Source organism: Chinchilla lanigera, unplaced genomic scaffold (assembly GCF_000276665.1).
Source record: "Chinchilla lanigera isolate Chin_1 unplaced genomic scaffold, ChiLan1.0 scaffold00015, whole genome shotgun sequence".
In the NCBI taxonomy this organism is placed as follows: Eukaryota; Metazoa; Chordata; class Mammalia; order Rodentia; family Chinchillidae; genus Chinchilla; species Chinchilla lanigera.
Window position 1 is genome coordinate 2,094,904 of NW_004955416.1, and position 12,337 is coordinate 2,107,240.

Sequence of the window (12,337 nt, forward strand, 5' to 3'; positions counted from 1 at the left end):
AGAGAGAGCACTCACAATTCCCTACAAACCGAGGCCAAAATCCTCCTCTAAAGCTTCAGTTTCCTTGAAAACTCTTTAGGGGTACAGGAATCCACTTTTTGAAGATATATGCATTTCTCTTCCAACACTTCTAGATTGTTCTCTTGACAGTCTTAAGTTTAGTATTTGATTAATCAAGACCGTGTAAAATGAGAAGTGCTTCAAACCATAGCTTAGAGAATCAGGATCTGTCCCACTTGCATAAAAGGTAATGGTGGGGCCGAGGATATAGCTCAAAGGCACAGTGCCCATCTGACAAGCACAGGGTCCTGAGTTTGATTCCAGGTACCAAAAAAAAGAAAAGGTAATTGTGGTTTTGGACAAGTCACCCAATTTGAGGAGAAACGAGTACCACCTGTTCCACTGATTCAGCCTACTCTATAGACAAGTTGCAAAGAACAGATATGATATACACAGGAAGGAAGTGAAAAAGGCACTTATTAAATGGTTACTATCACTGTCATGATTGTTATTACCATCATTACTGCCATTGCTGCTTCTGTAAATGAAAAATGTAGTAGATGATATTGCAATTTGACTTCCATTTTTGGAAAGGAAGAAAGATTTTTTTAAAGTTCAGGTCACCAAGTTATTCTTGACTTGTGGCATCAATCAAAAATTTATATTCAAATTGAATTTAATAAGAATATAATTTTATACACTTTTGTAAATGAACAGGCTTGCCTGTATGATGTCAGATGCGTACAGTCTGCTTGCTTCTTAGATGCTCCTAGAGCATTTTGCTCATATTCTTTCCCATCTGCTATGGGCTGCCCCTCACCTCTTCCTTTCCCTATTAAAAAACAAACAACAACAGAACAAAACAAAACAAAACAAAAACAGCCCCAAGCTATTTCCTTTGGTTTTCACTTCCATATCTTGGATTCCCTTAGTGCTCAGTGCTGAACAGGTTCAAGTATTTTATTGAGAATATAGGTGTCAATTGAATAAATAAATTAACTGAGTATCTTTTAGGCTAAACATAGTGATGAACGAAATTTTAAGTAAGGTTAGAGAGAAACTTTCAATTGTACTGGGAAACACTGATTGGTAAGCACACAATACAGGCTGTACACTTCCTCAGAGAAAGAGAGAGAAGAGGCTTCTGGCCAGTAGGAACATATTCTGAGTTCAATCTAGGACCATCAAGCTAGCTAGAAGTTCTAGGAGAAGCAGCCAGAAACCTGGTCTTTCAGGGTATGCCAAGAAGAGACTGAGAATCTGCAGTCAGGAAAGTGGGATCTTGGGGTGTCTTAGTTACTTTTCCCATTCCTGAGACAAAATACCTGACACCCAAAGTAAAAGGAGGAAAGGTTTATTGTAGCTCAGTCTGCCGAGGTTTCAGTTGATAGTTGACTGGCTCCCAGGCAGGGCAGTATGACAAAGGAACAGTGTGGAAGAGAAACACTTCATGGTGGGCAGAAGGCAGCAAAGCACCAAAGTAGTGAACAAGCAGCAAAGTAGCAAAGGGTGACAACAGCTCTCTTTCTGTCCCTTATGTTCTATCCAGGCTACACACCCTTGGTGGGGGGCAGAATCATTCACACTCAGGCAGGGCCTTCCCATTATCCATACTCAGAACAATGCCAAGCCAATTAGTGGACTAATTTAGTAATCACACACCCTTGATCCTTGCATCAGACACTGAATCATAGCATCCCACACTCCAGATCCAGCCACCTCTGAAAAGCCCCACCTATGACTGCATGAGGCTGTGGTGGGACATCTAGACACAAGCCATAACATGAAGCCTTTTTCATGACCTGAGTTCAATCTAGGACCATCAAGCTAGCTAGAAGTTCTAGGAGAAGCAGCCAGAAACATTGTCTTTCAGGGTATGCCAAGGATGGAGACATATCTTTATACAGATAAAGCAGCACATACAGAATAGACAAAAGTACACACACAATTTGAAACTGAGACCATAGGTCATTGCCATTAGGTTAATTGTCTAACATGTACTAAGCCCACCAATATAATGCCATATGTATAATGGGTCATGTGCTTATCCAAGACAAGATCTTCTTTGCCTGTGGTCTCATGACCTGTGTTTGGAAATATCTGGGATAGAAGTCTGTAGATTCTACCACCCAGGGCTAATGACCTTTGTCCTGTCCCCGCCAAACTTTTCTAACAATCTAAGAAGCTCAATTTCTCAATAACACCCTAGCTGGAATTCATGAAAGTGCATGGAAAAAATGAAAGCATAAGCAGCACAGCCTTTCCCATTTACTTATTTTTACTTATGTAATTAGTGACTATTTGTAAAGCTTTGCTATATGTAGATAGAAAAGTAACTGTCTTAGAAAACCTCATGTTCTCACGCAATACCAAAATACACAAGGAAGGAAAGTTTGGGGAGGAGGAAGAAGGGAAACATTCCAATGTAAAGATGATGAGAAGAAGCAGAAGACCAGTCTGCCAGGCTTCTTGAGAACACATCTAGCAGCATTTATTAAAGTAATGCAGGAAGTATTCAAACTTGGCTTCGACATCATACTGTATGGGCTACAGTCTAGTCATGACCATGTCCTAGCTATATGACCTGATGGGTTGACAGAACATCTAGACAGTTTGTTTTCCTCATCTGGGAAATGGGTGTCACACTAAATGGTACTCTTCTTCCAGAGTTGTGGGTGAAGATTCAGTGAGGTCATTCATGTAAAGCATGGGACAAGAAACATAGTTAATATTGAACATCCACTTGCTATTATTGAGATCATGAATAGAATCTTAGATCATACAAATTTCATATTTTAAAAACTTCTGGACTTTTTATTACCCTTGAGAAAAGAAAATGTGGAGGGAAGAAAATATAAAATTATACAAAGAAAGGAAATTCTTTCGAGAGAGCAATCTTCGGCAAAAGGCTTGTCCCCCACCTGGAGGCAGGTACAGCAGATAAAGCTCCCCAGATCCAATGTCTCAGAGGTATCAAACCTCAACAATTCTATATTTAGGTGCCCATATGTTCCTACTGGCCAGAGTTGCCCACAAATACAAACACTTCAGTGCACACAGCAGCAATTTTCAGAAAGATTTTCCTTTTAGGAGAGGTAGATTCTACAAAGCTTAATCGGTTCTAAGTGATTCTGAAATATGGTATCAATTTATAGCAGAAAGGTCATCACGGTGAATCAACACGAGGATTCTGCTCAGTGCCTGGGATTTAGCAGACTAACTCCCACTAATGTTAATGGGGCCATGCTGCCAAATCCCCAACCATCATGCTGGATATTCGTTCCAATCCCTTACTGTTGAAATTGAAATGTGTTTTCCAAATCAAAGCTGATTCTGAGATGGGCACAATGAACCTCTGCCTGGTCAGACAGGGGCAGCATAGCTGACGCCTGGGGAACTGGCAGAGCTCAAAACAATGGCATTACAAGAGGCTTCAAATCATCTACTCGATTTATCATGGTTTTCTTTGGTATACACAGTACAGTCTACTCACTTTCAAAACTTACCTCTCACTACATCTCTCAGTGAACTCTAGGGAAAAAAAAAATTCCAGTTCTCCAAATCTGCCCAAGGCTTCTTAGCCAGAGGTGAAAGTTCACGCCAGTTCCTAACTTGAAAGGGTTTTTCTATGTTAGCCTGGGTTGGGATCATTGCTGTTACCAAGTACTGTAGATTCCCAGGGCTATGGAATAAGCCTGTGCCTTTCCAGGCTGCTTCCTGGACCCGGGATACCAATTCCAGCTCTCTCTGTCACAGTTCACAATTTCTGGGCAGCCTCCTCCATCTCCCTACAGCCTCTGAGCATGGCAGAGTGAAGCTGCACACTCCCCAGCTAACAGCTCAGAATCTCCCCAGGTCCCATGTTTCAGCCCCTCCGCAGATCCTGACAAAAACCCAGACTTATCATACTCAGAATACCAAAACCAGGTCACAGCTTCTAGGAATTTACCCAGCTTCTGCTGATGTCCTCAGACAGCTGACACCAGCCCCCAGCTTCTGCCCCGCCCCGCAGCTAGGTTAGGCTGTCTGTTCCCAAGGGAAGGTTCAGGTCCCCGGCAGGGATTGGGTGGCACAAGTACTTGCCCTAGAGATACCAGACATCATTGGCCACTCACCAAATGGCTCCTGGTCTGAGTCACAAGTCTCAGGACTATACCACAGACTTAACAAAAAAGATCACATAGTAAAGAAGTGTTTTGCAGAAGAACTTTATGTATACCTTATTGATTACAGTTTTTCTATCCCTACCACATCTCCCACCTATTACACAAACACAGGCAATATGGTAACTCCCTTCTAAGAACTCAGAATACTTTGAGGCTTGGATATGACACAGATCACATCTTGCTTTATGAAGGAGTATTGCTCCTTGTCTGCACTGTGGGAGAAGGGAGGGAGCACAGTATACTTGTCCATGTCCTTCCTGTAACACAACCACCCGGGGCCTTGTGCACTATCAGTGCTTAAGACATCACTGAGTTCAATTGAATGGCTTTTTATTGCTTTCAAGAGAAAGGGATGGAAAAACAAAAGTGAAAGAGATGGAAGTTTGAGAGTTGGGGTATATTTATAGATGACAAATCCTGTACTTATTAAGTTAAAAAAACATGCTAAGTTTTCTAGTCTTTGGAGCCAGAGATAAGAACTGGTCCATTCCTCACAGCTCAATTTGCCATGCTGCTAGTAACTTAGAACACTGGCCTGTATAAGCAGTGGATCTGGTCATGTGTTGACTGATATTCAGAGTTGCATCAGTGTTTTCTTAGAGGCACTGTCCCTGAGACCCAAAATAGACAGTAACTACTATAAACATGTTAGCTACAACTACTCTCTTGATTTTGATTCCACCAGGACTGTTTAGCTAATACACAAACTGTCTGGAGTGTAACAACCTTCTAAGGGGACACAGTCTTTGGGTGGTCACAAAGCTGATGGACCATGCTTAACTGACTTTCAGAGCACTGGCTAGGATAGTGTACTGGTCAGTTTTTTGTCAATATGACCAAATATCTGACATTACACAACTTCAAGAAGTAAAGATTTATTTTAGTTCATGGTTTTAGAGGGCTTAGTCTGTGGTCACCTGGCTCCAAGGTGGAAATATCATGTCAGAAGGGCATGGGAGAGGAAAGCTGATCATCTTATGGCATCCAACAATCTAAGTGAGAAGGAAAGAGCAGAGAGGAGGGGGATGAGGGCAAGATATAGTCCTCAAGGTCACACCCTCATGACCTACTTTCTTTAAACCCCACCACCTATGTCTGCATCATCTCCACATAATGCCATCAATTATGATTTTATCAATGGATTAATCCACTGGTGAAGGTAGAGTCCTCTTGCTCCAGTCATGTCTGGAATCACCAGAGATACATCAAGAACTGTGCTTTACTAGTTTCCTATGCATTTCTCAATCCAGTGAAGTTGAAAATTAAGATGAACTATCACAGATAGGATTGATCATGTCCTTTGCCTACTCTTAAATTTAATTACTTCTATTCAACCTGCTGGAGGCTTGGAAGTATCTAAGGCAAAGAATCATCCGTGCTCACTGGTTCTGCCTTCTCACTAATCAAATGTAGTAGATGTTTTTGAGTCCTTTACCTAGCTTTTGCTTAGCTCTGTTATCTGTCTAAATACTTAGTAAAATTAAAAACTAATAAGAGACCTTTTAAATTGAGATTCCACCACCCTTAATTTCTGACACCTCTTTCCAATTTACCTGGCTGCCTAAGTCTCTTCAACTTCTACCCTGGGCTGTCCTCTTCTGTTCCCTCCAAGCTTTATCCTTGAGCAGCCCCACTGGCCACCATGGAAGTCTCAGGCTTGGCCTCTGCTCCAACTCTAAACCCTTGAGAATTGCTATCAGTCTTCCATCCACAGCACACCTTCTTATCACTGACCTCAGGTACAATTTGAATAATTGAGCTCCTTCATGAGAGCCTCACACTTCTCTTTTCCTCCTTTCATACTTTCTCTTCCAAATACTTGATTCTCACAGTCTTATACTATGAGTCTTTCTGACTCAGTTGTTCTCAACTGTAGGAATGGGAAGAATAAAAGTATTGATCCCCACCCTGAGCATTAGACATCTTACCATGGGTAGTTTGGAATGGGATAAATCATTGGTATTTTTAAATAGTTTTTGTATTATTATTATTATTATTGACTTTTTTGTTCTCTGGCCTAAGAAACTGAATTTCACAGACTTCTCAACAGCTAAGATTTCTGTGATAGTAACATTGTATCTCCAAAGTTCTGGGCACTGCAGCATAAGTGACAGTTGTTATTGTCATAAGTAAGGTATTCACACAACTTGATTTGCTCAGTATGTACCAATTATGCCCATTATTCTGATTTTCCACTAAATGAGGTACCCTGCCCTTCTGTTTCTCCAAGGTGTCTCATTGTACAATAAACTATACAGTCCTCCTAAGCATATGCATGCATAAAGATTTGAAAATACTTAGTAATATAGACAGAATTATGTCTCCCCCCAATTCATATGTCAAGCCCCTAACTTCCAGTACCTCAGAATGTGATCATATTTAAGAATAAAGTTTCTATAGAAACTATTGCCTTAAGATAAAGTGATTAAGTTAAACATGAAGCTCTAATTCAATCCGACTGGTATTTGGAAATTTGGACACAAAATGGCATCAGGGATGCACACACACATAGAGGAAAAAAATACATGAAGACACAGTATAAAGGCAGACATTTGTAAACTAAGGACAGCTAAGGAAAGTGGAGGAAACTAACCTTTCCAGTACCTTCATCTTGGATTTCCAGACTCCAGAACCAAGAGAAAATAAATTGATGTTTTTTAAGCCACTTATCTACGGCATTTTGTTATAGCAGTTTCAACAAAATAATGTATCTAATAAAGTACAAGATAAATTCAGTCTAAATATTACTTCCTATGCATTCCAATTTTCCAAGATGAATGCTTATTTAAAAAAAGATGAATGGTTGTACCATTTTAGTGCATTCAAGAAACTCACGATCTTAATTTTAGAGCTTTTACTCTCCCCAACTGTGCAGTAGAAGATCTGCCTCAGTGTAGTCACAGGACATGTTCACCTCTCACACACTCTGAGTCTCGAAGGCTGTGCTCAGCAGGGGGATCAAGGCACCCATTTCTTTGGCAGCAAATAAGACAGTGACAGTAAATGTCAAATGAGTGGATAATGCATAGTTCCTTCTCACAAGGAACTACATCCCAATCCAGGAATATCTCATCTTCATGCACCAAGTGACAGGCAAAGAGAGACTTATGAAGGCTCTAAGCATGTACTGAGCTTCCTGGAGAGTTTGGCCTGTGAGGGGACAGGCACACTGGTTTTCAGTGGGTGAGGAGGAACACTCCTAATGAAGGGAGTTGGTGGGGTCGGCATTCCCTACGGAAGAAACAGTGTAAAAAACAACAAAGAGAGATTTAGAAAAAGAGGCCATGTTCCCTCTAGTGCTTTCCTAAATACACCACTCTCAGTTTTAAATCCAGTTATTTCACTCTGTCCAGAGAGTACAGCTGTTATGTCTCATGTTTTCTAAAACCTTAAAAATGTGAAGACTGGTAGGTTTCAAATTCTGCACTTTCAGCTTTTTTTAAAACTAGAGTCCCTTCAAGATATTCCACAAACAGGGCTGGGGATGTGGCTCAGCAGTACAGCTCTCATCTCGCATGCACAGGGTCCTGGGTTTAATCCCCAGCACCACCAAAAACAAACAAGTAAGATATTCCCCAATATGTAAGCTCAGTTTTTGCACTTCCACCCACCACTTCACCAGTGTGCATGCACACACACACATGCAGATACACACGCACACACACACGTGTGCACACACACACACACGCACACACACACATGCAAAGGCCAAGAGGACCTGCAGTTTACCAAAAAGCTATTAAATTTGAAAGACTGTATCAATGTCATTCTCTCACAAAGTACAGATTAAGGTCACATCCTTCTCATAGTGATATGAAGTATCAAATCAGAGTATTCTCTTCCTTTGATAGAAAGCAAAAGTTATTTCACTGTGAAATTACAGTCTTGCCATTTTCAGGTGTTTAGAAACATTAAACAACTGAAATAGCTCAGCCCCCCTGCTATGGGATGCATTTCTATGAGGAAACACTATTTTAATCCAATACCAAGGCATAAATACAACAGACCATGTTTTCCACACAGACTTCTATTTCTTTCACACCCAAGCATATGCTAAGAGCTCTCAAACGACACTCTTGCTTCATCTCTAGGAGGTGTCTTGAAACATTTTTAGCTTACCAAACGCAAAACAGAGGAAGATCTGTTTCTTTACTCAAGGATAATCATTTTCAACTACTTATTTATACTAAAACCTATAGATTGAAATAAATTTCATTCTAAAATTGGCATCTATGCTGTCATAGTTAAAGTTGCAACAATTGTGCTTGAAGAAACAGTCATCCAGGAAATTTCATGTTGCTTCATGAAGTTTAAACCAAGTACTCCTTGGAATGAGGAGGTGAATAGCATCAAATAACTAAAAAAAGCATCAGCTACTGAACTAATGAGACCACACGTAGACCAAAAATGGTGTGGTGAAAAGGTCTAATGCCATACAGCAAAGTTCATCTCTTTGATGAACTTGATAAGATAACTGATTAACATTTAAAACTGTGCTTTATAATACACTAGCCAGTACCTACACATGGATATTTAAGTTAATTATAATTAAATAAAATTAGAAATTCAGTACTTCAGTCACATGAGCCACATTTTAATACCTCAGGTGTCGCATGCAGCTAGTTGTTGCCATATTGGATAGCTTGAATAGAAGAAAGAAATAGTCATCACTGCACACAATTCGACTGGACAGTGCTGGCAGAAGAGGGTTCCTTGTGACAGTTGTTATCACCATGTTAAACATCAAAGCCTGAATAGATCACGGGGAGAATAGCACATCTGTCAAGTTAACAATCCTTGGCAGACGAAAACATGGTGAGAAGGGGGAAAAATCCCATGCCTAGAATGAGTGACTATGATACAATATTGACTTTTGTATTACAAAAAATAGACAGGCAGAGAAATTTTAAACTAAAGTAGAGAAAAGTAAATGCCATTATTTGAATACCTTACCCCCCTTTTAAGCATTTATAAAACATGCTAGCCTCTCTTCATCTACTAGTGGCTGATTGAATTTTATTGTTTGTCCCTCAAATATTTTTCATTCACTGCTCACTTCCTGCCTCCAATGTTCTGCTGTTGTAACATTTTTGAACATTTATTTAAATAAATAGAACTCTGGTAAAAATAGAAAAATGCAGACACTTCCCTTTTTACAAAAAAGACAAAAACTTTATTTGAAATAAATTCTCCATTGTATATTACACCATATCCATATGTAAATCAAAACAATAATGATAATTCAAAGGAAACAGAGGGCTTCATAAAAGCACATTATCCAAATATTACTCTTGGCCAATGCTTTAACTAAATACACAGTGGACATTAAAGGAATAATATGGCACTTAAATAAATAAGAGCAAAGAGAAGGAAACATATTCACAATCCAAAGCAATAGGTTTTTGAACCTTTGGTATATGTCTCAAATAAATATCCGTAAACACGTTAGCCAATAGTGTTTAGTTCCAAGTTTTTAAACCAGTGATTTTTGTGTATGTATGTGTGTTTCAAAACTAACTGGCAAAATAAATTGGGATTAACATGGGCTGATTAAGGTCTCTGGTGTGAGCACACAGGTAAATTCAAACCATGGCAAAATGTGCACCCATGATGCACAACAAAACTATATAAGAAAATGAATAAGATACACCAGCTAGAAATTCTGTGGCATGGGTAAACACCCTCATTGTTAACAAAACAGAATCTTTTTAATGTTATTCAAAATCCACAAATTGGAAGGCAGAAATATTCCAGAGCTCATAAACACATGCCTAACAGTGCAACAACCATCTCACAGAAGTTTTTTAGTTGCATATTGCATTTCCCTCCCGCCCGCCCATCCCCCACCCATAATAAACAGCACCAGTGCAATTTGAGTTAGAAAACTGGAAATATTGAGACATTCCTAAGGTTTTCATAATGACTAAGAGCCAGTCTGATGGGGCTCTAGTGCAAACCTCTGCCATGGCCAGTCTCCAAAAAGCACCCCATGTAATTCCCTCTAGCTTGCAGATAAACCATATTAGGTCTAATGTAAGGCCAGGTTCAGAAAAAAGCTGGCATGCTATCCTGGGTTGAGGGAAAGGGACATGCTGATGGGGGAGATACATGGAAGATCCTCAAGGATGTTTGTCCTGCAGCCCAGGATAAAGGGATGTGTTGAAATAGGTCACAAAATTTGTATCAATGAAGTATTTGACTCATGCCATTTACCAGAATACAGAGCTCAGCAGAGCTTAGTCTTGCTTGGTAGCTGTGCAAGTCCACTGTTACCAGAATCTGGGCCATAAAAGAAAAGGGCCCAAAGGAAGAAGTCCAATTCGTCTATCTCATCACTCTACCCAACTGCTTCTGTGGAGCCAGTGGTGTAATACATGATAATGGGTCTACTGCTTCTCTCCTATTGATGCAAGATCTTCTCTTAACCAGCCTTATCCTACATCTTAATTGCATGAATGAGGGCTGATTTATCCACCTTTGAGCAGTTCATTTGCCTTGGGGCTTCTTGTCACCCTGCAGGCCTTCCCAAAACCTGCCCTTTCACACATAGGCAGAATCACTGGACTGAGTCCTGCCAAAATTGGGAACACTGACCCGGGGCAGGTCCTTGTTCCGGATCTCATAGACTGACTTCCTTTTGGCCTGGGCTCCTCGCACAGCCAGCTTGATCTTGCGCCACCCTAAGTGGTTGAGTTCAGCCAGGTTGAGCACAACACAGATGCCACTTACAGCAAACATGAACACTAGGAAGACAGTCTTCTCCGTGGGCCGGGATACATAGCATTCCACCTCCTTGATGCAAGGGTAGCGGTTACACTCATACAACCCCGGAACACTAAAGCCATAGAGAAAGTATTGACCAACCAGAAACCCAATCTCCAGGGCATTTCGGAACACCACTTGGATAATGTAGAAACGAGAGATCCCTTCCTGTCTTCGGAGCTTAGATCTCGCTGCAGTGCGCAAACCTGATGGGTGTGGAGTCAGCTCCTTAACTTCTAAACAATCTGGTTCCGTCTCCTTGTTGGTGTTCTCTGTATTCTGTAGCACCCCATTGACAATGGCATTCTGCAACTTCTTATCTTCTCTTTTGCCTCCACCACTGCCGCCACCCCCACTTCCTCCAGGACCCCCCATGGACTCAGGGGCATCTCTGTCCAGAGCTAGGAAGACAGTAGAGTATCGGCGTTCTCGCTGTTTGGCAGACTGGTGCACAGAATAGGTGATGAAGCAGAGACTGGGGGTGCACACCATTATGATCTGGAAGACCCAGTAACGTATGTGAGAGATGGGGAAGGCGCGATCATAGCAGGCCTGGTTACAGCCGGGCTGCAGAGTGTTGCACACAAACATGGTCTGTTCATCATCATACACCGTCTCTCCAACAATGGCCACAATGAGGATCCGGAAGATCACCACCACAGTCAACAGGATCCTGAGCAGAGGAAGAGGGAGGGAAAGAGGTTCTCGTGGGATGTATCACTGGTGGGAAAGCCCTGTTCCTTCCTTTCCTGCCCTGATGTTTGCCAGTCCTCTGGCTGGGGGAGCTGTCCACCTAGATGTGGTTCTGAACTGCAAATCCTGGAAATATTTCTTTTTTGCTGGATGCAGGTAGACTGGGAACACTTCATATTACAGAAACCCCATGTATACGCATCTGCATACACTGGTCATGATCTATTTCCAACATGTGGATTTCATCTATGTGCCATGTATAGAGTTACTTAACACACTTCTCCTCTGGATATGGCAAAGGCACACAAAATACTTGTGCAAACAGTGCATGCTTCAAGGTCTAGACACAGGGTGTGTTTGGAACTATTCTATGTGTATGTTTGGTCTATTCTTAATGTAATATTGAACTTAATACTTTACGGAAACAAATATCTATGAATATACATATTCATACGTATGCATGAATACATATATATGCAGATAGATAGACACACATATATCGACTCACAAAATGCCAACTGGATGTGTGGACTCCTGACACAATCCGTTTAACAAATCAGTTTAGTGGAATAAATATTTGTTGAGAAAAGACGCATCTGCTCTGAAGAGCAAATCCATCTCCCCATTTGCCCTTCTCCGTCCAAATGCAATGCTGCCTTCTTTGTAGATTCTATTTAGGGAACAGGATGGAGATTGGCTCTGACTCTGGAGCGGGG

At 41.0% G+C, this 12,337-nt stretch overlaps 1 protein-coding gene across 1 annotated transcript in view; it reads right to left on the reverse strand.

Moving 5' to 3' along the window:
• Window positions 1-10,081: 10,081 nt before the first annotated feature.
• Window positions 10,082-12,337, reverse strand: part of Gjd2 (gap junction protein, delta 2, 36kDa) — a 29,953-nt gene continuing 27,697 nt past the window's right edge. Inside the window, exon 3 of the mRNA XM_005381685.1 lies at window positions 10,082-11,632. Coding sequence (XP_005381742.1) covers window positions 10,707-11,632 — 926 coding nt within the window. The 3' untranslated portion in view covers window positions 10,082-10,706. The remainder of the gene's footprint in view (window positions 11,633-12,337) is intronic.